We start from the raw sequence: 27,488 nt of genomic DNA, 5'->3' as shown, positions 1-27,488 counted from the left end.
TGTGTGTATCTGTCTGTCTGTGTCTGTAGTGTGTGCAAAAACTAGAAAGGGTTCCAGACTAAATTACCTTCTATGTTTGACTGCTTTAAGCTGCTTTGAACCTCATTCTGTGTATTGAAAATAATTACTCATCTCTGATCCAATTAAACTTTAATGTTAATCTTAATTTTTTTTTCTTTTAACGAAAGTAGCTTACTGAGGTCTTTCATTTTTAATGTGAGGAGGAAAGCTTGTTCTGAGGCACTAACCTCTGCAATTGTCTAGGTGTTGAATGCTGATGAAGAACTTACAAATGAAGATGAAAGAGAACTGGAAGAACTTAGAAAGCGTGGCATAACTCCTCTCCCCAAACCACCCCCAGGAGTCGGGCTTCTGCCAACCCCAACAGAGCACTTACCCTTTTCTGATCCTGAAGACGATTTTGAGACAGATCTTTCTGATGATATGAAGAAAATTCCATCTCTTTTTGAAATAGTCGTAAAACCTACTGTGGATTTAGCACATAAAATTGGGAAGAAGTAAGTTAACACCACCAAAATGGCATCATTCTCCCCTAAAACTCAACATTAAGATACCAAAGAGCATTCCAGGTCATTCACATGGTTAAACCTAGGCAGAGCAGCAGTTACCTGGCCTGGCTTGGGGTTGCTGCTTCCCCTTTCTCTATGCCCTTATCCTTCTTTCCTGCCCCCAGTGATTTTCTCGTGGATTTTACACAACTTTAGGAGCTTAGCTGTATAGTAGCACTGGCAGGGTGGATTTGACATTCTGTCTACTTACTTAGGAGCTTACATTTTCAAAAGGCTGATATGCTGTCTCCTTTATTTGGTTCTGTCTGAAAATAATTTCCTTAAGGTATTAGGAAAGACTCTGGGTAAGCAGCATCCAGTTTTCATTTTCTAGCAAGGCCTTTTCAGTCCTGATTCCTGTCCTTTAGTGAACGTATACCCAGGCCTTGCTATTTATTATTCTTTAATCCTGAATGCCCGGAGAGGTGATGATACCTCAGCAGATGAGAAACAAGAAACTAGAGTAAATATCACAACTAATGTGAGCCAGTAAGAGTATTTCAGTTAAAGTTGAGAAAACCAGACATGGTGGTAGATGTGCTCATGATGTCAGAACTTGGGCGTTGAGAGGTGTGCTATTTCGGTCAGCTTGACACAAGCTGGAGTCGTCTGGAACAGCAAACCTTAGAGAAGATGCCTTCATCACATTGGCCTGTAGGCAAGACTGGAGGGGCATTTGCTTGATTGTTTGGGAGAATATGGCCCATGGGGGGGTGACACCATCCTAGGGCAGGTAGACCTGGGTTGAAAGCAGACTAAAGAAGCAATGGGAGCAAACCAGTAGAAAGCAGTGTTCCTCCATGGGCTGTTTCATTCCCTTGAGTTCCTGCCCAGCTTCTCTTCATGATGGACTGAGCTGTAAGATGATGTAAACCCTGTCTTCCCCAGGTTGCTTTGGTCGCAGTGTTTATCACAGTGATAGAAAGCAGACTAGGACAGGAGACGGAAATAGAAGGGTTATATGTCTAGGGCCGCTATGGGCCATAGAGTGAGAGTTTGCCTCAAATTTTAAAAGAATAGGAATACCCACCATTTTTCCAATATTATATATCATAATGAAATAAATGAAAGATATAAATATGTTAAATTAGAATTGTAGTGGGAGACTCATCACTGGGCAGTTTCTCTCAGCAAAACCAAAAAAAAAACTGACAAAACTATTAGAAATGATAAAGTCAGCATTAAAAATGAAATCTTTTGTATGCCATCAACATAAAAAGCTTCCATTGGAAATCATGATCAGAGCTATATGTTTAGATAATAAGATTTTAATTTAATTGTAGATAAGTTTGTGTATATCCAGAAAAACAGAAGAGTCTTCTAGTGCTTGGTTTCAAATGACTTTATTTATATTTGCAGTTTTCTGTATCTTCCAAACAGCTGGCAGTTAACAGCAATTAAGAGAACCATATCTAAATGAAAGCAAGAGATGTATGTTTTAAGTAATCTCTTAAATACACAGGATTCTAATTGAACATAAAAGATCATCCTTAACTATTATCTATTTAGGATGATAACATTTTTGTTTGTCTCTTTGCTTTGAACTGAGAAATACTGCTTTTTGTTTTTGTTTTTTACTTTTATTTTGTTTGGTTTTTCTACAGACCACCAGCATTTTACAGCAGTGCCTCACCACCAGGACCACAGTTTCAGGAAGGCAGTCCCTGTCCACAGCACATGTACAATTCTGAGTCAAGTCCAGATCTGGGACCTAATGTGCCTCAAGGTTGTGATAGTCCTGTGAGGCGTCCAGGCTCCCCTGGACATCACCCATGTGTGGGACCTCCTGGTCCACCAGTGCACGAGAGTGCACCTTTGCCACCTGGTCCACCTGAAACTGTAAGCTCCCATAGTCAAGCTGGAGGGCTTACTCAGTTGGACATACTACCAGCCACGGGTAGAGCTTATCATTCCCCAGGCTTTCCAGGACCTGCAATGAAAGTCCCTAGAGAGAACCACTGCTCTCCAGCCTCACTGTACCAGCAAATGCCTGGAGAGATGCAGCTTAGCACAGACTCCGCATCCCCTCAAGTCCCAGCCGAGGTTTACGAGGACTACTACTCACAGCATGCTGCACATAGTTTTCAACCACCTGATAACTGTGCTGGTAAGTCGAAGGCAAACTACAGAGACAGAGGGGCGGTGGTGGTGCACGCCTTTAATCCCAGCACTTGGGAGGCAGAGGCTGGCAGATCTCTGTGAGTTCAAGGCCAGCCTGGTCTACAAGAGCTACTTCCAGGACAGACTCCAAAAGCCACAGAGAAACCCTGTCTCAAAAAACCAAAAAAAAAAAAAAAAAGACAACACTGCTTGGCCAATGACTCAGGAATGTTTCTAGTTAGCTTTTTTTTTTAAAAAAAATATTTATTTATTTATTTATTATGTATACAATATTCTGTCTGTGTGTATGCCTGCAGACCCCATTATAGATGGTTGTCAGCCACCATGTGGTTGCTGGGAATTGAACTCAGGACCTTTGGAAGAGCAGGCAATGCTCTTAACCTCTGAGCCATTTCTCCAGCCCTCTAGTTAGCTTTGACATCTCGAATTAACACATTTCTATTAATCTTTGTATCACCATGGCACTGTGGCTTACTGGTAAAGGTCCTGGGCAACTATCTCCTTTGGCAGCTGCATGGTGTCTCCGTGACTCCACCTACTTTCTCTATATATATCTCTGTTCAGATTTCCCAGCTGACTTCGCTCTGCTAAGCCATTGGCCAAAACAGCTTTATTCATCAACCAATAAAAGCAACACATATACAGAAGGACAGCTACATTATCTCCCCTTTCCTGACTAATTAAAAAGAAAGGCTTTAACTTTAACATAGTAAAATTATATATACAAAACTGTTATCAAGCAAGAATTATAGTTAAAATATTTTGTGAGTCTAAAGTTTGATATTTAATTTATCTTTTATCATAACTAAAGAAAACTATAATTAAAACTATTTTTCTTCAACCCCATCAAAGACCCCAGAAGGAAGCCGGGCAGTGGTGGCGCACGCCTTTAATCCCAGCACTCGGGAGGCAGAGGCAGGTGGATCTCTGGGAGTTCGAGGCCATCCTGATCTACAAGAGCTCGTTCCGGGACAGGCACCAAAGCTACAGAGAAACCCTGTCTCGAAAAAAAAAAAAAAGACCCCAGAAGGAAATAATATTACTTAAGCAAACAGGAAGTGCAGCCAAGCAACTTCCAAAATTCTAGAATTGACTTAGACATCTTACTGCCTGCATAGTCACCCACAGTCCTTCTGTACCATTGGGGCATCCATCTTCAGCCTACAGGCCCATAGTATCCAGCAGACTTTTCCGTGAAGCGTGATATTTGAAGATCTGTTCTGCCTTTATTGGCAGTTTGTCAGTCACTTTCTTCTGTCCTGCAGAATATCTGGCAGTTAAATGATCTGTACAGGCACAATACCTTAAATAAGAGTAGAAATATACATATAATTAAGTTGACCTTAAATTTGTAGTAATACACCAAAGTCCATACAAATGTAAAGTACTTATATCTATATTATATTCCCCTTTAAATGAAAACAAACATTTATAAACAATCATTTTGGGAATTTGGATGTAGTTTTCTCTAAATGGTTTCCTGCTTTTTGTTGAGTGAAGTATTTTCAGGGTTCACGGAGAACTGTCCGGGGGGTATTTTTCCATCAAACTACCTTAGCCTAGAGGGAATCCACAGGTTTCTATGGAAATAAAAGCAGAACCTCAGGACTGGAGAGATGGCTCAGCTGTTAAGAGCATTGCCTACTCTTCCAAAGGTCCTGAGTTCAATTCCCTGCAACCACATGGTGGCTTACAACCATCTGTAATGAGGTCTGGTGCCCTCTTCTGTCCTGCAGGCATACACACAGAGAAAATATTGTATACATAATAAGTAAATAAATAAATATTTTTCAAAAAAGCAGAACCTCTTTTCCATCCTTAGACTCAAATTTTGAAGTTAAGATACTTTTATAACATATATGATGATTTAGCTTAGCAGCCCCCAGAATCAAATGTCTCTCTACAGTTAAAAAATTCAAAGAAAACACAATAATATACATAATCCAGACTCTCTGTGTATATTCCACCTTTTGTGGTTTATTTTTCTTTACTCCTTTAATCTATGACTGTCTGTAATCTTTTATATTACTTTTGATGTCTCTTTAAAGACTTTATTTTTTAAACCTATTTCTTTTTGTAACTATCTATACTTTTTCTTCTCTCTCCCAAGCCTATGTACTTTTATCCAAGATCCATTCAGAGGTCTTGTTCATCTGAATCTGTCTTTATTGCATATCTGTAATCATTTTCTGACTAGGAGTGCTTTTTTTTTTTAAATGTTAAGTGGGTGTGGTTAGGACCAACTCCACAGCCCTGTCTGTTTTCTCCAACCAGTCCACCATGGCAGAGGCATGTTCACTGCCCCAGCTTCAGGGACGCAGCGAGTCTGTGTCACCATTAAGCAGTTTGTAACATGCTGCTCACAAACCCCATTTAAATGTTCCATAGCAGGACCTCCTGAAAGAGCCACATCTGTTTGTGCTGCCAGGATGAACCAGGAAGCCTTCTTAAAGGAGCAGTATCTCTGCTTGCAGCCAGCAAACAGATCCCACCCAAGAAAATGCTGCTACCAAGAAATTGTGTTTATCTCTGTTCTTTTGTGTCTAGAATCTCTTCCCAAGTTCTCTCAGGTTTTATGTGGATGTAATCAGTCTATGTTAGTTTGCCATTTGTTGTCAGTGACTGCTCATTTGTTCCTTGCTGCCCAGATCCGAATAGTAACACAGAAACAATATTAATGACAACACTGCTTGGCCAATGACTCAGGCGTATTTCTAGAGAGCTCTTAGATCTTGAATTAGTCCATTTCTATTAATCTGTATATCGCCACAAGGTTCTGGGCATCTGTTTCCTTCAGCAGCTACATGGCATCTCCTTAACTCCACCTACTCTCTCTCTATATCTCTGTTCAAATTTGCTGCCTGGCTTCACTCTGCTAAGCCATTGGCCAAAAAAGCTTTATTCATCAACCAATAAAAGCAGCACATATACAGAAGGACATCCCACATCAATTTAAAACAATAGAATTTAGACATTTTTAAATACTTAATTATACAACTTAAGAATTTAATGTGGTAATTAGGAGAGATTCAGTCTCTTACACTTTGGTGGAGTTTGAGCTCACAGTGTCTCTTCTTTTGTATCTGTAGATGAGATGTGGCCTGAAGAATTTGCACCCCAGCAGCCTCCCACTGCCCATGACTCATCTAACCTTGGGAGTGGGCCTGACACCAGCAGCAATATGACAGGTCACTGCCCTCTGCCTGCCTCAGGGCTCCCTCCTGCAGTGCAGAGAGCTCTTTTCATCCGATTGGCTCAGAGATACCAAGAAGAAGCAGCTGGCACCCAGCCTCATAGAACATCAAGCAAGGAAGAAGGTTTAATAGGTTAGATGTGAAAATGAGTTCCTCTGCACCATCACCTTCCAGTTTACCTTGTAGCCCTCGTCTTATAACTGTTCCTGGCTTCAGTGACAGGCTTTAAATAGCAGTTGCAAAGGTTATATTTATTTATACACAAGCATAAAAAAGATGGCAGATAGAATAGTCTTTCTAAAAGTTTACTTGAAAGTCACAGTTTGCCTTACTGTGCTGTGCGTGTCCCTAAAACGAGTTGATGCAGGATCAGTTCTTCCTAAACATTGAGAATACACTTGAATAGAAACTGTCTAAATCTGTTTGTTACTAGGAGTGGAGAAATCTGTATTATTATTTAGAGGTGAGAGTACATATAGCCAAGTAGGTTGGGGGGGGATCTCTTTAGTGACTATACTAAGTTCAGAAATAGTATTGCTTTTAGTCTTAATTAAGGTCACATATGAATGCTTTGTTTTTGACCACAAGCTTCTGTCTTTGTTTAGATGATACAGTTAACTGGTACTCCAGCAGTGAAGAAGAAGAAGGAAGTGGTGTCAGGTCAATACTGAGAACATTACAGAAACAAACAGGAACTCTAAGAAGTCAGCAGCACCCTCCCCCAGAGCTTGGCATTCCTACTGATCCAAGACTTACTAAAGAGAAGAGGAAAGGAAGTCAGGTGGTTGACCCTAGGCTTCGGACTGTCCCAAGGCAAGACATTAGGAAGCCTCATGAGTCTGTCCCAGTGGATCTTAGACTTGCGTGGGACCCCAGGAAATTAAGAGGGAATGGAAGTGCTCCTGGAGGCTCTTCTGCTAGTGGAGCAAAGTGTGATTTACATCATGCAAATGCTGGTACAAATCGCAAACCCAAAAGAAGAGATGATGATGATGAAGATACAGAACGAGAACTGCGAGAAAAAGCCTTCTTAATACCTTTGGATTCTTCACCTGGAGTAGTACTTCAGGATCCAAGGTCACAGTTAAGACAATTCAGTCACATTAAAATGGACATTATCCTAACCAAACCCAACTTTGCAAAACACATCGTGTGGGCTCCAGAAGACTTACTTCCAGTACCTTTACCTAAACCTGATCCAGTATCTTCAATCAATTTACCTCTGCCTCCACTTATAGCTGACCAGAGGCTCAGTAGGTTATGGAATACAAAAAGTGACCATCAAAGTGCCCTGTCCCTTGATCCAAAATCAGCAGCCAAAGCCAAAATGAATCTAACACAGAGAGAGGGCTACTTAGAACAGTGTGGAGACTTGCATAGTTCAGGAGGTAAATTAGGAGACCCTAGGTTGCAAAAGAATTCTGACCCTAGGCTTCACAGACTGCCCAATACAGAGTTACATCAAGTGGCTATAAAGGACTCACATGTATCAAAGAGTGCCCCAAACTTAGCCAGATCAAACCCTACTTTGTCCCAGCCTTCAACAGCATTACCTACCAATGCTGGTCCTGTGGCTCTTCCTCCATATGCCCCCAAACTATCTTCTTCAGCTGGCCTTCCAATAGGAACTTCAAGTTCAGTTCTTAGTGGCATTAGTTTGTATGATCCCAGGGAGAAGGGTTCATCATCTTCATCAGAGCTAGCAGCCATTTCTTCAGAAGAAAATGCAGAGAACCAGGAAACAAGTGGTTTAAAAAATAGTGATAAAAATGACCCTTCCCCTGGAGAAGTGATCCTACAGAAATCTCCTGCAGACATGGAAGTCCCTGTTGAGGGACCAGTAGACATGCAAGCAGATACTCTGGGGAGTACTGATAAGGTCCAGGTTCCCGCTCTGCACAGTCTTCCTATTCAGGCCTTAACAGGCTTAATTAGACCTCCATACAGTGACCCAAGGCAGGCCAGAGAGCCAGGACAGGGAAGCCCAGCCCCAGACGATGACAAGTCTCTGAAAGAGGTTTTTAAGACATTTGATCCAACTGCGTCACCATTTTGTTAGCTGTTGTGTAATTAAGCTGTTGCCACCCTCTCACAGTTCTCTGCTGTTTGTAACTGGTTTACCTCTATAGTTTATTTATTTTTTAAATTATAAGCATTTTTCAGCTGCTAGTATCAGGACCACATGAACTTATATCCTCTAAAGTCTGTGGTATTTTATATAATATTTTTATAACTTCAAGAGACTGTAGTATAGAAATACATATCATGTTAGCGTTAGTAAAAGTATTTTTTTTCTTTTTGGTTTTTGAGACATGGTTTCTGTGTTGCTTTGGAACCTGTCCTTGGATTAAAGGCGTGCACCACCACCACCCAACTAGTAAAAGTACTTTTTTACTTGTAAGTAAGTGAACTATCATGAACTCAACACTCAGCCCAAGTAAATGCCAGTGTCTTTCATAATCAATGTTTAGGTTAACAACTAACACTTTTATATGGTTGTTTAGTTTCAAGCAATATGATATACATTAATTTTGAAAATCAGTATTTTAACTAGGATCATCTCTGCCAGCACAAAACTGATTAGTTTGTAAAGCCAACTGCTAAGTAAAATGCAAGGTGAAAACATTTAAAACCATAGTTAGCTCAGCTCGTGTTTAAGGGCATCACTTCATTGGCATTGGCAACACTGTTTGTGTACATGAAGCACTTGAATGTTGTATCTTTTAAAAGTATTTTATTGTACACTGTATCATAGAAGTCGAAGGAAATAAATAAGATGTTTTGCTACAGTAAAAAAAATTCCAGGTTCTGTAATAGAACTTTTAAAATTTAATTTTTCATATTAAATAGTTATGAGTTTATTGCTGTGTCACATTGTGATAATTATGTATTTCAGAGTTTGGTCTTTAGTTACATAATTTTTATCTCTTTCAAATGATGTAACTGCAATAATTGTGTTCATTATGACTGGCAATTTTTAACAATTTTCAAAGTGAGACTGTAGTAATTAATAAGCTGATAATGTTTTAAATGTCTAGTTTCTATATTTTTTCTTGCATAGCAAAAACTTCCACTGAGATGGCAGATATATTCCACTGTATAGGGTACCAATAAACAATCTTTTAGATCTCACATGACTGGTTTTATAGCAGAGGTCACCTGTGTTCTAATTATTTAATGTTCTCATAGCTTAGAAATTTAAATTGATTAGAAATTGTATTTTATGACAAGTAACTTGTATTCATTTTTGTGTATTTGTTGATGAGTATAGACAATGACACCTGTGTTTTATGATCTGACTCATAACTCACAGTCTTACACTGGCATGGTCTCTTGAACTGCTGGTGTATGGCAATGTTTGCTGGGGTGCCTCCAGGAAATCGCTTGTAAAGGGGAAGTTTTTATGAGACAAAGGAGGTAATAACTCCAGTGCTTAGTTAAAGAGAGCACCCACCGAAGCAGTTTTCACAGTTCACAGCAAAGGTTTTTGTTTCTATTTGTTGCCTAAAATGGATCTGGATAACAGGGTAGGATTAAAGATACTGTTTAAAGCCACCATAGAAACCATTTTCTAACTTACTGTTCAAATGAACTTTACTGTTAATTGAAAAGTCAATAAAGTAGTTAAAACTGACAAAAAAAATGTATCCCAAAGTAGTACAATTTCCTTTCATTGGAATTTTTTTAAAAATCAGTAAAATATCTAAATTTTAGTGAATCAAAAATCGCAACAAATCTTTAGTTCCACTCATGCATTTATCCTTATTGTTGAATTAGTAATAATTCTAAATATACAAAAGAAGATAATTTGGCTTGTTAAACATGAAACTCTTAACAAAAGCCCTCCTTTTTAAATTTCTGAAAAGGAAATTAAATGGATAATTTAAAAGTAGGATTTCAAAGTTATTAATTCCAATAATGGAATATTTGTTTACTCATTTCATTGTCTCAGTTACTGTTCTGTTGTAAAAAGACACTATGACCAAGGCTTCTCTTAACAAAATAAAACATTTAGCCTGGGACTTGCTTACAGTTTCAGAGGTTTCGTCCATTGTCAGTATCAGCATGGCAGGAAGTATGGAGCGGGCACGGCAGCACTCAAGGTGCTGGAACAACAGCTAAGAGATACATCCTCGTCTGCAGGCCAAGAGAAGGAAGTGGAACCTCTAAGCCTGCTCCCAGTGACACCCTTCCTCCAACAAGACCACGGCCTCCTAATCCTTCTCAACTGGTCCCACTCCCTGATGACTAAGAATTCAAATATATGAGCCTATGGGGGCCATTACTATTCAAGCCACCACACTCATTCATGGATGTCTATTATATCAGCTAGTGCCCTAAAGACTATTTTACAAGCAAATTTAATTTTAGTTGCAGGTTTTACAATACAATTTATATAAAATGGGGCTTTTAAACATAAGTCTTTGGGATTGAGATACTCGATTACAGAGCCCGTCAACATAGACTTGCTTAATCCCCGTTTATTACTATCTCCCAAAAAGTGTAACAAATGCCTGCTTCTCCCAGTGAGTAAGCCCTTCTTTAAAGTGGGTTGCATTGGGGTTTAAAAATAACTTTCCCCATGGACTTAGATATTTGAATTAATGGACCCAGCTGGAGTTGCTGTTTGAGGAGGTTTGGGCGATGTGGTCTTGTTGGAGGAAGTTTGTCTCTTGTGGCTGGCTTTGAGAGTAAAAAAGACTCACCTGTTTCCAATTTGCCCATCTCATGCTTTGAAGATGTGACCTCTCAAGTTCTGACTTCCACAGCGGTGCTCACCTGCTCTAAATGCCTACCTGCGGGTTGGACTCATGCTTCTGGAACCACGAGGCAGGATAAGCTCCTTCTTCTGTATGTTACCTTGGTCGTAGGGTCTCATCACAGCAACAGAGAAGCAGCTGACGGAGTTGGTATTTTCAGAATTCGTGGAATTTGGTGTATAATATCACAGTGAAAGTAAGTTCTGCCCTGCTCTTAGAAGCTTCACATTTCCAGACAACAGAAACAGGCTGGTTCTGGAAGACTGCGTAGTCGCTTCTGTTGTGATGCATTGAACCTTCCTGCTGGGTCTCAAAATTCATACCCATTTACTTTGGCTGGATAGAGTACGAATCAGGCCATAAAATAGGAATAGCAGCTGATCATAGGAATTTAGATATATCAACTATTTTCCTGTATCTTGGTTAGAACTTTATTCTGAACTTTGAAAACAAATCAGATGTTAAAATGGTTTGTTTCACTCTTAGGTACTTGACCCCATTTCTGTATGGAACCTCCATGTTTCCTACCCTGTACTTGAAACCCCAGAACTGGGCTGCAGTAAAAAGAGCCACATTATGTGATGATATGTGCTTCAGGTTTTGGGTTTGGGGTTTGGTTTTGTTTTATCTTTTAACTTGCCTTAGTTTTCCAGACCTTAATGCTCCTGCTAGTCCTATTTATTTCAAGAGTGAGAGAACAGTTGAGTAGTTAAGTCTTGTTTCAACTGAATAGCTACGGGGCTGGAAGGACAGAGAACTTTTGAAGGTCTCAATATCTAAGGACAAAGGAATTCACTTTCTTGTTCTGAATTGACTTCTGAGCTTTATGTCAATGTCTAGTTTCTTATCTGTGATATATAAATAATTTCAACTATTCCTAGGTTTGAGGTAGTGAGGGAATTGTTTTTATAGCATATTTGTAAATATAAAATTGCTTTCTGTATATCGTAGACACAATCCCTACATTCCTGTCGGGGTTATTACGTTATTCCAGGTTGTTCCAGAACAACTAGGCGTGACCTGTGTGGTTTACCGATTTTATGAAGCTTTAGATTTGCACTGAAATCATAAGAGAATTACCTGAGATGTTGTTTCCGAGAATACTAGCCCACCAGGTTAGCAAGTCTTCAAATGGCAGTGTGTAAGAAATACAGACCTTTTCTACCCTAGAGGTAGGTGTATAGATTTGTAGTTTGTCATAAGGATCTGATCTGCCCAATTCATACATGATGGATGTTGATGGATGTCAACAACTGCTCTGCTGCCGGGCCACGTTGTATGTCTCTGAAACAGTACGTGAGGGTGGGGTGGACATCTATTCAGTATAAAAGCCACTGGTTCTTAGAAACAGCAGAGATACTGGCTCAGGTGGGCATGTGACCACACTGTTTATTCATGAGTTGTTCATGTTTTAAATGTAAAATGTGTTAGAAAGAATGAAAATATTCTAATGTATTATTAGTATCAGCTCTTCAAGTGATCAGTCCCCATCCATCTGACTCACTGTTGATTTTATGCAAACGACTTTTGTTTTCTTTCAGTGCCGGAGATGGAACCTAGCGCCTCAGCATACCAGGCAAGAGCTGCCACTGAGCTCCGCTTTCCAGCCCTTCGCTGTGGATTTAAGTATCTTTGAGGATATTAAGGCTGGAAGAAATATTAAAACTTGCATTTCGTTAGTGTACTTTGAATGTAACTGGCCCCCATAATCTCATGGTGGAATGACACTATTTAGAGGTGTGGCTTTGCTGGAATGGGAATGGCCTTGTTGGAGGAAGTGGGGCTTCCCATGCTCAGGATACTGCCCAGGTGCCAGTCTATTTCCTGTTGCCTGCACGATGTGGACTCTCAGCTCTCTTCAGTGTCTGCCTGCATGCCGCCATGCTCCCCATCATGGCGATGATGGACTAAACCTCTGAAACTGTAAGCAAGCCCCCTCAATTAAATGTTTTTTTTATAAGAGTTGCCATGGTCATGATGTCTCTTTACTGCAATAAAAAAAAATCATAACAGTGGCAGTATCTTGTCAAAGAGGTTTTATCCATAATAATTTATTATAAAGAAATAAACACATAGAGGCCGAATTTTTAAACAGTAACAGTTTTTCCCTGGATCCCCATTGCCATCGTGCCTTGGCGTTGTCAGTGATGCCCTGTATTATTTTGCATGCTTTTAAAATCAACACAAAGGAGAGCATGGTCACCCACTCAGGGAGGGTGTCACGTGCCTCCATCTTACAGTTTTTCCTCCAGGTGTTTAGGAGGGAGGTTAACATAGAAGAGTTTTTTTTTTTTTTAAAAAAAGTATACTGCCTTGTAAATAAAAATAGAAGTCAAGAAGTAGTCATTTGTATATTGACTTGACAAAATTTAAAACATTTTTACATTGCTTATGCCCTAGCCACCTTACTCAGAAAGGGTCTCAGCATAGATCCAATGTTAGGATTCCACAGGGCTTCGGTGCTTGCATAAGGCAGGGCCATTGGTGGCCTGTGCCCGAGGTATCCAGACTTGGTGATGTGTTTGCTATCAGATCCACTCGCACCATCTGTCTGGGCTGAAATCTGGGTTATACCTACTCAGGATAAAGTGTTTTGTTTGGCGCTTCCAGTGTGATTATTTTATTTCCCAAAATTGTATGTCAGATTTTTGGGAAATTCTTCTATTTCGCCTTGGAAAGTTTATATATACCAATTTACTAGAACAACTACGTTGCTAATCTCTTCAGAGAATACAGCAAGGGTGTGCTTTGCTAATTAATAACTATAACACTAAGCGCTAACAAATCACTTGGGAAAAAGCAGATTATGCTGTTTTTTGTTTTTTGTTGTTTTTTAAATTTACTAGTAAAATTTCTAACTGACATTCTCAGCAGTGGCACTGTTGCAAGTGTTTGTAGTATTTTTTTCTGTATTATCTGAATTTAAAAGCATTTCTAATGTGTGCATCTGGAAGTGTTCTGTTTTGCTCTAATTTCAGCATTTCAAGGCAAGGGAGCCTTGTGCACATACAAGAGTTTATAAATGGGGATCATCCCAAGGCTTCCTAAAAAGGGAACACTGTCCTTCAGCAAATCCTTTCTTCAGGGAAATTATGCCTTATCTAACTACAGACTAGCAGAGTAAGGCCCTGTTCCCAGCTGTCTTCATTCTAGGAACCCTCTTACATTCAGGTGTGTGCATTCTTCTGATGTTGTGACGTCACCTACAGAGTTTGCACTGGGCAGCTATCTAAAAAGACATAATGGCATGTTAAGGTTGATGGTTTTGTTTGGGCGGCATTCATAGTTATCCTGGTAATTGAGGTTTATTTTGGGGTTAAGCCCATTAAGTCTCAGGGTCCAAAAAGATTTTCTATGGCCAGCAAAAACTGGCTAACTGGATCTGAGAGTAAACAGAATAAATCAACGTTACCGCTGCATGTTCTTAATTTCTTTGCATGAAGAAACAGTGAGGAGAAGGGTGATCTCCAATGAGGTTTCTAGTTTTTACAGTCATAGTTGGAAAATTCCATAGGCAAGGACAATGATAATATACATATCAAAATCACAAAAAAGGGCAGGTAGAACCTGACAAAGCAGCACTCTGGAACAGGTGACACCACCCAGGAAAGAGTCAGCATCCAAGGGGAAATACCTGACACCCCAAACCATTAGATAAAGTTACTAAATGTCCCTGAATCTGGACTTCACTCACACCCTGACCTGTCTGTCTGGTAAGAGCGGGTATGCTGCCTTCCTGCTCAGTGCCCGTCTTCTATAGAAATTTCTATGTGGTCTGTTAGGTAATTCTGTGGGATTGACTCTATGTAAGCTTGACTGTTAGAACTAAGGTCTCATGGTGTGGGGAATGGAAAGGTCGTTCATTCTATTGCCTGTGCAGGAGAAGTTACACTGCTGAGGTAAGAATCATGGCTTCACGAGGCTTTTACAGACATAACTGTAATGGTCTGTCCTGTCCCTTTAAGAGACAAGCCCTGCTAATTCCCTCCCATCTACAGAGGCAAGCGGATCTTCCTTCCACTTCCAGCCTGAACTCCTTCCTTTTCCATCTCTCTCCTGAAGAGGTAGCTTCTCTTCTCCTCTCTTCTTCCCTGCTCCCCCCTCTCTGTTTCTCTCCCTCTCTCTGTCTTTCTCTCCTTGTCTGCCTTCTCCCTCTCCTCTTTCCTCTTCCCTTCCATAACCCACTAAATACCCACTTTCCCTGCATGGCGTGCCTTTCTGTCTCTGTCTCTCACCTGCCTTGGCTCCTCGTTGGACCAGCTGAGGTCTCTCACTCACCATGCGACTCCCTGCCTGGGACCCACTGCCCCTCGAGGCTTACGGGCCCCTCAGGGAATGGTGCCGTTTTATTTTTACCATTACAACAATGACTTTTTCAAAAGACAAGTGTTCCTGCAGCTCTACAAAACGGGTTATTCTATGTGGACATGTATGTATACACTCCTGTGGATTAGTCTATTGGTCTGTCAGCTGTACTTTACTGTATAGCCTTGTGTGCTCCAACACCCTGGGATGCACGCAGCACACGGGCTGTAGGTTGACTATGCCTAGAATATGTGAATCTGACAGGTTGCCAGAAAATCAACTGCAGGAACTCATTGGGGTCAAAATGGGATCTCATTGCAGCAGGAGATGCTCAGCAACCCTTCATGGTCAGGGAACATGACAGTAAGATGGTTTCTGGTTTCCCTCTTAGTCTTTTCACTGATCAAGTGCTCATTGCCTTATGGGAATCTACAAGATTACTAGATTTAATTGTTGAGCAATCAATCTAATCACCAGAAACTGCTTCATTGAGAGCCAGCATAGTCTAGTCTTGGTGCCTCTTCTGTATGAACAGTATCATTCAGGCTTTAACTGAGTATCACATGCCACATCTACAAGATGCAAATTCCTTTGCTCAAGAACAATGAAGGCACTGGGGAGTTGTCCCATAGTTGCTGTGCAGGCAATGGGAACTTGAGTTCAGGTCCACAGCACCCATATGAAAAACAAGGCATGATGGCACACACCTATAATCCTAGCACCAGGGAGAACGAGGCAGGAGAATCCCTGGAGTTCACTGGTCAGCTAGCTTTGCTGAATTGGTGTAATTGCTGTGTCATATTCAGAACACGTGATCAATGCCCTGCCATGTTTTCCCCATGCTTGGTTCCCATAGTCCTACCCCATCTTGCTTGATGTTCCTTGAGCCTCAGAGAAGGTGACACGGATGTTCCCCTTAGGACCAAGCACTCATTTCCAATACTTTAGCTAGTTATGAATCCCTGCTTTGACCATTGCCCATTGCTGAAATAGGCCTCTCTAACCACGGCTAAGAACTGCACTAGTCTATGTGTGCAAACACAAATAAGGCAGCTTAGCTACAAGTTGGCAAAACATCAGTAGTATGCTCACTATAGGACCTGCGACCCACATAGACATAAAAGTTTTGACCAGGTTTGCAATGCCAGGCACATATTCCATCCCGTGGAACAGTCCTCAAATCCTGACAGGAAATAGTTGGTCACTCCCAGAACATCGGTGCCACTATCGCAGTAGGTGATCATTTCCGGGATGTAGGATCTACAGGTGGGTGTGATGGTTGAGGACTTTCCTCCTCCTGCCTAGCCTCGGCCCTTCACTCACTTTCCCACACATCAAGCCACCCCACAGGACTTCTTCTCCGCTTGCAATGAGGTAACAAGGTTTATTCTTCTGCCTTAAACAGCTATGGGTGAGGTAGGAAATAAAAACAGAAATACAAGAAAATCTACAGAACCAAAATATGGTTGTTTGAGAAGTTTAATAAAATTAATGAATCATTAGCTGTAATAATGGGAGGGGGACCAGTGCACAGATGAACTGTATAGAAACTGAGAGATGTGACATAATTATATATTTGACAAAAGAAGAGAGTGATGCAGAAGTATTACCCACAACACCATTCCAATAAGCTCAATGCAAGTTTTACTCAGAATAGTTAAAAGTGGAAAGAACCCAAATGTCCAGCCGTTGGTGAGCAGGTAAGTAAGGTGTGGTACGCCCATACAATGGAAAGGGCAGGAAGAAATGAAGTACCAATATAAATGGACTTTCAAAATCTATGCTAAGCAATGTAAGCCAGTCACGAAGAACCGCTTGTATTATCCTATTTATAGAAAGTGTCCAGTCTAGGAAAATCTTAAAAAAAAAAAAAAGTTGAGGAGAGAGAGGGATGAAGTTGGAGAGCAATGAAAGAGAGATCTTGATAGAGACATATGGGTTAGGAAGAAACCTGGTGCTAGGGAAACTCCCAGGAACACACAGGACGACCCCAGCTAAAACTCCTAGCAATTGTGGAGAGGGGTCCTGAACTGGCCTTCCCCTGTAATCAAGACTGGTGAATACCCCAACTGTCATCATTGAGCTTTTGTCCAGCAACTGATGGAACCAGATGCAGAGATCCACACCAAGCACCAGGCAGACTTTGTTGACTTCCCATGGGAGCCCTTACCCCTGAGGAGGAGTGGGTGGGGGATGGAATGTAAAGTGAAACTTAAAACATTAATTAAAATAAATACAGAAAGTAATTAACAGCTACTAGGCTAGGGCAAAAGAAAAGACTACTAAAGGGATTATCTAAACTGTGTTGATAAATCTGTGAGCATTAAAAACCACTGAAGATATAATTTAGATGTATGAATACTATGATATATGAATTAATAAAGTGGTTTAAAAAGCAGAATGAGCAGAACAGAGTGAAAGAATGGATAGGACAAACAAGAAACAAAAAGGCATGAGTCTCTCCAAGTACGTTCACATTCGTTTTGTCTGCTGCTCTTTTTAAAATCCCGCTGTTTGTATCACATATAGACCGGAGCATTCCCCGTTAAGTTTCCATCAGTGCCCCATGTTCTTGACCAGGAATGCTGTCAGGGAAGCTCTGTAAAGCACAAGCCCTGGCCACCTCTACCTATGTTTCAGATTCTGCCCAAAAGGCGTGCTAAGTTACCACAGTGGTCAACACAGGCTGTGGTCAACACAGGCTGATTTGGAGAATATGCCTCAGCTTTTATAATGCGTCTTGAACCAGGGCCACCAATGCTGGGAGGTTCCTCGTGCTTGTTTTTCGTAAGCCCAGCCCATCACAGTCTTTGTCTGAGGCTTCTTGAAGTCGGTGTTGTAGTAGTTTCGTCTTCCACTGTGTGCAGAAGGCAGCCACCTCCAGCTCCTCTGGATCTGAGGAAGGCCATCTCAAACCCTGCAGGAGTGGAAGGATAGTCAAGCTCAAAACTGGGGACCCTGGTGGAGCTTGCTCTTATGGGGTTCCTTCTAGAGTCACAGCTCTCATTATACAGCGTCAAGTATCATTGTGAAGGGGGCAAGAGACCACCCACCCTGGAAGGAGATGAAAAGTAGAGCAAAGGGCTTTAGATTTATCCCAGTGAAATAAATGTTCTGAGATCACCACCAGCTCTTTACATCCCCTCTCAGCAGTTAAGAACACTGGCTGCTCTTCCTGAGCACCCGGGTCTTATTCCCAGCACCCATATGATAGCTCACAACCACCTCTAACTCCTCTTCCAAGGGACCCAGTGTTCTCGTCTGGCTTCCTCGGGCACCAAGCACACGTGTGCACACAGACATATATGCAGGCCAGAATACCCACACATATTAAAATCTCTTTTTCCCTCCCCATCCAAATTTTTCCTCTGCTTGTGTCTTGCACACAAAGAGCTGAAACAGGAAACTGGATATGATTTAGTCTGCATTACAGATGATCCCTGACTTAGGATTACCAATTTACAGCTTTGAAATATGATTATGTCTTAAGCTATTACTATTAGGGCTTGGAGACCAGGCTCAGCAGTGAAGGGCACTGGCTGGTCTTCTAGAAGACCTGGGTTTGATTCCCAGCAGCCACATGCTGGCTCATAGTCATCTGTAGCTCCAGTTCCAGGAGGATCTGAAACCTCCCGCCCCCGAAACCGCCTCTGAGGGCACTGTATACATATGACACTCAGACACACATGCAGGCAAAACATTTATATACATAAAATAAAAACTAAGTAATTTTTAAGAATTAGGTTAGACTATTAATGTGTCTTCTATGTTTTTGTTTGTTAGCTTTTTTTTGCCCCTTCTTTTCCCTTTTTGAGACAAGGTTTCATCACTATGAATCCCAGTCTAGCCTCCAACTTCCAATCTTCTTACCTCAGCCTCCTGACTGCTGGGATTACAGGTGTATGTCACAATGTCCGGCCTAAAATGCACTTATGATTTAACCATATTTTCAATTTGTGGTGGGTTCATAGGGGCATAATTCTATCAGGAGTCAAAAGGCCTCCGTACAGTTGAGGTGTTTCATCCCTTCAGAGGAGGTAGGATTTAAGTTCAGGTCTGAAGGAGAAGTGACCAGGCCTGGGAAGAAGTGATGAGGGCAGAGGTAGGCCTCACACAGAGGCCCTATGTAATCTCTTATTTATTTACTTAATCTATTTTTGATTTGGGTTTTGTTTTGCTTTGAGATGGGGGTCTCATGTTGCTCAGGCTGACCTCCAGTTTGCTGTGTACCTAAAGATAATTTTGAACTTCCGATCCTCCTGCATCCACCTCCAGTGTCTTACATCACACCGGGGGAGGTGCCCTCTTAGGCCTGCCAATAGCATCCATCTAAAGCTGTTGCTTAAGATGTGGGAAGCCAGGAAAGCCTTGCTTTTCCCCCAACGAGACAGTCAGTCACTACACAAAACTGTGCTTTCTTGAATCTATTTGAGGACTGAGTTTGAGGTTCTCCAGCCTTAGGTGTATTGAAAAGCAGGCATCTCTGAGGAGAGATGGGAATAGGACTGGTTTGCACAAGACTCAGCCTGCGGGGAGACAGGGCAGCCATGCAATTGAATGTAAGGCTTGGGGGAAAGTTTTAAGGGCTATGAATGCAACTCAGTAGGAGAGCATCTGCCTAGTCTCTTCAGGGCACTGACTTTGACCTCCAGAACTGAAAAATAAAATGAACAAATTGCTAATGTCCAAATTGGATTCGTGTGAGTATAGCGCCCATCCACAAGCAAGGTCCATGTGTCCTCAGAGTTTTCTGTCTAAGACCTCGTCTGATGCTCCCGAGAAAGGCTCCGGTTGGGATAGAGGACTAAGAACCCCTCTCTGAGATGCAGGCTTTGGGGAAGGGAGCAGCTCCTGTCACATAGGCGTGAACCACTGTTGATATGTCCTTTTTTATTGAATGGAAGTCTTCGGTTATTGAGGAAAGGACAGTAAACCAAACACAAGGTAAGCCTGAAATCCTCAGTGATTGCAACAATAAAACCCAAGTCAGGTCAATGCCTGGAGGACATGAATATATGTGTAAAAATTAGCGTTTAAAATCTACATGTAATGTCAAGTTTCCAATGGAAAGTTATAAGACATGCAAACAAAACACTCCCCAGCCATCGTCAAGAAACAACAACAATCAAATCCCCTAAATCAACTAAAGTCAGATCTGAGCCTGTTATCAGAGAAGAAAGTAAATATCCCTGCAATTAATATCTTCACGACTTTAACTGAAATGTGAACAAAAATGCACAGGTAAATAATAAATCCTACAAAAGAAAAAAAAAAAAGAGATCTAGGCCTGGTAGTAAACACCGATAACCTCAGCACTCAGGAAGCTGAGGTAAAAAGACCCTGAATTTAAAGGTCGGGCTGGGCTACACAGTGGGTTTGAAGCCAGCTCGGGCTATCCATGATCTTATCTCAAAAACAAAAACTTCATTCAACTAACTAAACAAACAAAGGGAAACCTGAAACAGAAGAACACATAGCAAAGGTGTGCAGAAGGCTAAGGTAGGCTCATCTGCAGGCTGAGCATGGCTAAAGAAGGGTTGAAATTAAGGCCAGGCTAACAGAAAACACGCAAATAAACCGACAGGAAGTGAGGTCACTGGTTTCGAAGGAACAGCATGGAATAGCTAAGAGAAGGCGTCCTGGTGACCGGGAGCATTTGCTAGGTCCCTGTGGCACTCACCCGAAGACAGGCGGCTTCTGCAGCCCTCACAGCCTTGGAGACTGCCTGGAGGAGTCTCTGTGCGTTGTCTAGAAGGAGCTCTTCAGAGGACTTGCTTCTTGCCAGGGAAGCCTTTACGCTGGGGGTGTTGGGAAAGAAAGAAGTCTATAACCCAGGTTAGGAGGCGATTGCCAATAAATACCAGTATTGTCAAGAAGCCCCATACAGAAAGTTGAGACACTTTGGTAGGAATATTCAGGCAAAGGATGTGTGTGTGTGTGTGTGTGTGTGTGTGTGTGTGTGTGTGTACGCATGACAGAGAACAATGAAAATGTTTTCCTCAATTGTCGTCGTCCCCCCCCCCCTCCATTTTGTTGTTCTTGAGACAGCATCTCTCGCTGAGCCTGGAGCTAACAGGTTTGGCTATAGCAGCAAACCCTGGAGAACCCCGTCTTCACTGCCTCAGCCCTGGGGTTAGACCTACACACCACCATGATGGAGGTGGGTCTTGTATCTTATCTGTTGATTTTATTGGTTAATAATAAAGAAACTGCCTCGGCCCTCATAGGACAGAAAATTAGGTAGGTAAAGTAAACAAAAGAAAATGCTGGGGGAAAAAAGCTTAGTCAGAGAGTCGCCATGGTTCTTCCACTCCAGACAGACACAGGTTAAGATCCTCCCTGGTAAGCCAGCTCGTGGGCTACACAGAATATTAAAAATGGGTTAGAACAATATGTAAGAGCTAGCCAATAAGAGGCTACAGATAACGGGCCAGGCAGTGTTTGAAAGAATACAGTTTCCGTGTAATTATTTCGGGGCATAAGCTAGCCATGCGAACGGCCAGGTGCCGGGGACGCAGCCCTGCCGCTCCTTACTTCAACACCACCACACGCAGTTTTTAGATGGGAATCAAGCTCAAGTCCTCCTCATGCAGGTGTTGTCTCCATAGTCCCGGGGAAGACCACTCTAAGAGCTTAATTTAGCATTTTTAAGTGAAAATTTTGCTTTAATGCCAAGAAAATGTGAGTCATATAGCATCTATAATGACAAAGAAGAGTGTGTCGTTCATGGAAATGACTGAGTAGAGGCAACGGAACAGATGCCAGCTGTCATCAAAACATGAACGAGAATAAACCCTGCACAGAGCTGTATGCAGGCTGATGTTGGAGGAACTGCCTCTTCCAGGGCTCACCAGTTCCCAGAAAGAGCAAATGACTTACCTGCAAACACAGCTTCCAAATCTAAAATAATCAGTCCTACACATGCTTAGCCTGCTCATTTGGCCTTGCCCATTCCTTCCCGTGAGAACCAGTGGATGCTTTGCCTGTTTCCCCCTAGCGCTTCCTGCCCGTTGACACAGGGAAGTTTTTTGGTTTTTTTTTTTTTTTTAAGATTTATTTATTATGTATACAGTGTTCTGTCTGCATGTATGCCTGCAGGCCAGAAGAGGGCACCAAATCTCATTACAGATGGCTGTGAGCCACCATGCGGTTGCTGGGAATTGAACTCAGGACCTCTGGAAGAGCAGTCCGTGCTCTTAACCTCTGAGCCATCTCTCCAGCCCCCAGGGAAGTTTTTTTGTGTGTGTGTGTCGTTTCTCCCTGCTTGGAACCATGTGCCTTGTGTCTATGGGGTGGTGTCATTTTGATGATAAAACAGATTTGTTTGTGGTGGTCATTTTTATATTTATGTCTTATGTAGAAAACATATTGGCAGCTAATCTTGAGTGCCATGCAGATGACAAAGGAGAAAGATGCCAGCCAGCCACTGAGAAAGCAAGACGAGTAGAAAATGAGGTACTGCCATAGCCACATGGTAATACAGAGAAATGGGTTGATTTAAGATGTAAGAGCTAGCTAGAAATACAACCGAGCAAATGGCCAGTGTTGTAATTAATATAGTTTCCGTGTGATTATTTGGGTCTGGGCGGCTGGAAAACAAGATGATGATGCATCTGAAATGGTATTTCCTGGAGAGCAGTTGCCAAGTTTTATTATTATTTTTTAAAGATTTATTTTTGTATGTATGAGTATCTTGCCTGCATGTGTACACATGTACCATGTGTGTACCTGGTGTCCATGAAGGCCAGAAGAAGATGCCAATCACCAGGAGATGGAGTTACGGTTGTGTACCACCATGTGGGTCCTCGGAGTCAAACCTCTGTTCTCTGAAGAGGAGCCAGTGCTCTTAACCATGGGGCCACCCTACAAGTTGTTCTGACTTCCCCATGTTCTCTGGCATGGACGGGCATGCATCTACACTACAAACCAAGAGGGCTGTGCTGTTATCATGTGATTAACCTATGGAGCCAGCATCACATACGCAGTCTTCCGCTGTCCAAAATGTCACTGTGCACCATGTTTTAAAAGATAATTGGCATTTTCATTAGATATGATTAGCATAAAAACAGAGGACTAATTGTCAAAATGTACAGGTGGTTACAAAGAAAGGGTGTCAGTCACTTGTGTCAAAGGCTAACTACCCCTGAAGTGTTGTGAGCTCAGCCATGCCATTGAGTAGGGGCCTGTGTTCGGCATCGGGGAGGGACCGGTGTAAACTCTAGGAGGGTAAGTCATTAAACATATACGAATAACTCACCCTCCATCCCCACCAGGCCTCACAAAACTTAGCCATTCTCTCGCAAGCTGCCTCCTACCTGGAGATGATGCTGAGCTGGCTGCTCATGGTTTGAATCTGCTCCACCATACACAGAAGCTCGCCGGAGCATCTCTGATCTATGCAGTTCTTAGCAATGATGTGAATGAGTCTGGCGATGTTTCTTCCGGAAGCTGAGATTTTTCTGGCTGAGGCAATGAGCTGATCTTTGGTCTGTATCAGAGAAGGAAGTGTGAGAGGTAGGCCAACACTGCCTTCATAGGTTTCCCCCGAGACATCAGGGACAAATTACAACGCTTGCCCTCAGCTTTCTTAACTGAACGACTTCTGCCCCTGGAAATGAGTGTGTTTGAGCCTCACCATTTCCTGAGTCAACTCTAAGGGCTTTCTCTTGGGTTAGAGAGAACCTGACTGAATGAGGAACAATCTTCTTCCTGTGTTGGGGCAGCAGAAGACCAGGACCCAGATGCCTAGGCTCACATTTCCCAGGCTGACCTCGAACTCGTGATATAGCTGACGATGGCTTTGGACTTCTGATTTGAGAGTGCCGGAATAACAAGCTCGTAACACTGCGCTTGGCTTGTGTGGTGCTTGGGGTTATATCATGGCCTTGTGCATGCTAGATAAGTGTCCTACCAAATGAGCTCTACCAAATAACCCCAGCCCTGATTAGATATTTTCTGTCTTATTTTCGTTTCACTCAAGAGCACAATACTTCAGTTATTAAAAAAAAAAAAATTGGTATTATGATCAGGATGTGAGATTGGGGAACTCGGGTGAATTCTGCATAGCCACTTCCTACCAGAAGCAAACTCCACTCCTAAAATGGCCCTTGGATTGTACATCTCTCCGTAAACACAAGGGATGCAGGGCTTGCAAGTTCCTAGGTTCTTAGCCACACACCCCTGCAGACACCTGCGTCCTATTTAAATCAGAACACTGGATTTGGAAACACATCCTGGAAAGCCACACCTGTTTAGGTGGCCTTGGGGGTCTCTGGTTTAGCCAGAGTTGACTGGCTGGGGGAGCTGGGAGGACGGACCCAACAACAGAAGATCTGAGTCTTGGTGTAATGGAGGCTCGGGGTTTGTCTCTGTAGTAATATAACCAGGGAGTGTCCTTCCCTTCTCTCCTGAACCCTCTGTCCTGCCCCAGGATAGGAAAGTCAGGTCCCTTGAAGCCATCTGTACCTGGTAGGCCCACGCTGGAAGTTTTTTGCCTGCCGTTTTGTGTCTTCCTTTTGATCTATGCACAAAGTAAGCACATTTCTTTTTTTTTCATTTATTTTTCCCATTATGGCATGTTGATAGCAAACATTGCCTCAGTTTAATTAAGAAGAGGGTTACAGAGACTGGGAATAGGCTCGCGGTGGAAGTCAGCCTCTAGAAGCTAGTGGGAAAAGGCCCTTCCCCTCCAGGGATGCCAGCCATAATGGGCTAGCATTCAAGAGAACTCAGTCCTCTCTGTCATCTGGGAGTGGCCAGGGCGGGGGCATAGAGGGAGGAGCAGCAAGGTGTGCTAACACATGGACCTGTAATCCCAGCTCTGTAAAGACTGAGGTAGGAGGACACTGAGTTAAAGTCCTGATAGGCATTGAGACAGTGTTCCAGAGGTCAGCTTTAAAAGATGTGAATAATGGGCTCCTGAAGTGGCTCTGGGGAAAGGGCACTCGCTGCAAACGCTTTGTGCACTGAGCTTGAAACCCACAAAAACAGAAGGCATTGATGCCACAAAGTTGTCCTCTGACCTCCATAGGCATGTCTTGGCACGTCTGCCCATCCCTGGGTCATGCACACATACGGGAATAATGACACTTAAAAGTAAAATTTAACCCTGGCTATGGTGGTGCACATCTTTAATCCCAGCACTCAGGAGGCAGAGGCAGGTGGATCTCTGTGAGTTCAAGGCCAGCCTGGTCTACAGAGTGAGTTCCAGGACAGGCTCCAAAACTATAGAGAAATCTTGTTTCGAAAAACCAAAAAAAAAGAGAGAGAGAGAAAAAAAAGTAAAATTTAAAAGGCATAAATGACACTCTTGACTCATTGTTCTGGGGAATGAATGGCTCCTTGATTTTTACTAATTTTACTGCATTGAAGATTTGGCAAAATTATCTTCCCTGATATAATTGATGAAAACCATAGTAGTCAAGCCAGAAAGAGGAGGGGAGGAGAGAAGTGAGGTGGATTTTACTGAGATGGGATACTGACAGGATCTTCAGTGTGACCCTTCCTTCCAGCCCTGTCTAGGAATGCCTTAGACAGGCGCCCTATCACCCACCACCATGACCTGCTGAAGATCAAGTACCAGGACTCGCCCTCTCTTCCTCAAGCTCTGAGCCATCAGGAGCACCTCCTTGGCCATCTCGTGTGTGATCTGGGTGATTCTGTTCTCGCTGTCTGCACCGCCATTCTCTTCAACAGTCTGGTCCATCTGAGCAGGAGGCAGAGAGGGGTTGCCACGCTGGTGCTGAAAGAAGATGGTCAGAGGGTTAGAACAATACAGTTCCTGATATTCGGGCCACTGAACTGTAGTGAGGATGCTTCCGTGTGTGTGTGTGTGTGTGTGTGTGTGTGTGTGTGCGCGTGTGTGTGTGTGTGTGTGTGTGTGTTTGTACACATGTGGAGGCCAGTGTTCCTCAGGAGATGTCTTCGTTGTTTTTTGAGACAGACTCTGCCATTGGACTGGACCAGGGATTTGCCCACTTCTGCCATCCCCCCCTTCCCAGTGGTGGGATTACAAGTATGTAACACATTAGTGTACCTAAGTTTTTAACCTGGGAATAAAGTTTAAGTCCTCACGCTTGTGCGGTGTCTTAGCTAGAGTTTCTATTGCTGTGAAGAGACACCATGACCACAGCAACTCTTATAAAGGAAAACGTTTAACTGAGGTGATGGCTTACAGCTTCAGGGGTTCAGTCAGTCCTTTGTCATCATGGTTGGGAGCACGGTGGCTGGGAATATTACAGTACGCTGGCAGGCATGGTGCTGGAGAGGGAGCTGAGATTTCTACATCTTGTGCAAGCAACAGGATGTGGTCTGAGATACTGGGCGTGGCTTGAGCATGTATGAGACCTCAAAGCCCGCCTCCATAGTGACACACTCCCACCAAGGCCACACCTACTTCAACAAAGCCACACCTCCTGATAGTGCCACTCCCTATGGGGGCCATTTTCTTTCACACCACCAGGAGCAGTAAGTGCTTTATCAACTGAGCCCTCTCCCTCACCCCATCCTCTCAATCGCTTTTAAAATCATTTTAAAGAAGGCACAAGGGAATCAGGCGGATTTCCTGAGTCCTCAAAGCCCTGGGCAATCTTCCAAATGTACTGTAGGGAAGCAGCAAGAAAAGACATGATGATCCCCTGTGAGTCTGTACTCCGTTTCCCTGGAATTTGCAGAGACTGAAACATGGCATTCTTGAATCTCAACCTAGGCGGCATAGGGTATTTCTTTCCTGTGAGTGTTCAGGCTTATGAGGGAGAAGAAAGAGCATGTAGCCTCCTGAAGAGAACTTAGGGTTAGGCTGCTGACAGCCCAGGAAGAAATGAATTAATCTTTCTCAGCTTTGGCCAGGGAAGCCACTCTCTGCAGTTGCCAGCACAGACTCATTAGCTAGTCAACATACTGAGAATTAGTGACAGGTGAGTGTTCAGCCCTAAACGAGACATCTGAACTGACACCCCACCGAGGCCTAGGAACACTGAGGAAGAGCAGAATATAAGAACTGGAGGATGGGGAGCTGTCAAGGCTGTCTTCTGGACACGGCACGGCCACTGCGCTCATGGAGCCACCACAGCTATGATTACCTGTACAAAATCAAGCCAACATGAACAGTTAGCATTTCAGCAGGCAGCACTGACGGGATTCAGTTTTGTGTGTTTGTTTGGTTTCAGTTTTGGTTTTTGATTGCCTGTTTTAAAATCTATTTAATATACACTGGTGTTTTGCCTGTTTCTATATTCTGTATGACGGTGTCAGAGCTCCTGGAACTGGAGTTGCAGACTGTTGTGAGCTGCCACGTGGGTGCTGGGAATTGAACCCAGGTTCTCTGGAAGAGCAGCCACTGTCTTAACTACTGACCCATCTCTCCAGTCCCTGGTTTTTGTTTTGTTAGGAGAAGGGGCTGGAGAGATGGCTCAGCAGTTAAGAGCATTGGCTTTTCTTCCAGGGGACCCAGGTTCAAATCTTAGCACCCATTTGGTAGTTCAGAACCATCTGTAATTTCCTTCCAGGGAATCTGATGCCCCTTTCTGCCCTAGGTCACT

General features: G+C 42.8%; 2 protein-coding genes across 3 annotated transcripts in view; one reads left to right on the top strand and one right to left on the bottom strand.

The window, feature by feature from the left end:
• Zc3h6 (zinc finger CCCH-type containing 6) overlaps positions 1–9,016 on the top strand; it is a 52,262-nt gene extending 43,246 nt beyond the window's left edge. For both annotated transcript variants that reach the window (XM_050133985.1, XM_050133978.1), the window contains 4 exons: positions 265–518; positions 2,174–2,676; positions 5,780–6,016; positions 6,490–9,016. In XM_050133985.1, the coding sequence (XP_049989942.1) occupies positions 265–518; positions 2,174–2,676; positions 5,780–6,016; positions 6,490–7,943 (2,448 nt within the window). In that variant the 3' untranslated portion in view covers positions 7,944–9,016. The remainder of the gene's footprint in view (positions 1–264; positions 519–2,173; positions 2,677–5,779; positions 6,017–6,489) is intronic.
• A 7,452-nt stretch (positions 9,017–16,468) lies between these two features.
• The window catches only part of LOC126494948 (uncharacterized), a 36,604-nt gene continuing 25,584 nt past the window's right edge, over positions 16,469–27,488 (bottom strand). The window contains exons 6-9 of the mRNA XM_050132524.1: positions 25,529–25,690; positions 23,265–23,437; positions 20,630–20,747; positions 16,469–17,866 (exon numbers count right to left, since the gene is read on the bottom strand). Coding sequence (XP_049988481.1) covers positions 17,678–17,866; positions 20,630–20,747; positions 23,265–23,437; positions 25,529–25,690 — 642 coding nt within the window. The 3' untranslated portion in view covers positions 16,469–17,677. The remainder of the gene's footprint in view (positions 17,867–20,629; positions 20,748–23,264; positions 23,438–25,528; positions 25,691–27,488) is intronic.

This window comes from Alexandromys fortis, unplaced genomic scaffold, assembly GCF_014885135.2.
Source record: "Alexandromys fortis isolate MF-2015 unplaced genomic scaffold, M_Fortis_MF-2015_v1.1 scaffold_6, whole genome shotgun sequence".
In the NCBI taxonomy this organism is placed as follows: domain Eukaryota; kingdom Metazoa; phylum Chordata; class Mammalia; order Rodentia; family Cricetidae; genus Alexandromys; species Alexandromys fortis.
This window is presented reverse-complemented; position numbering and strand designations above follow the sequence as displayed.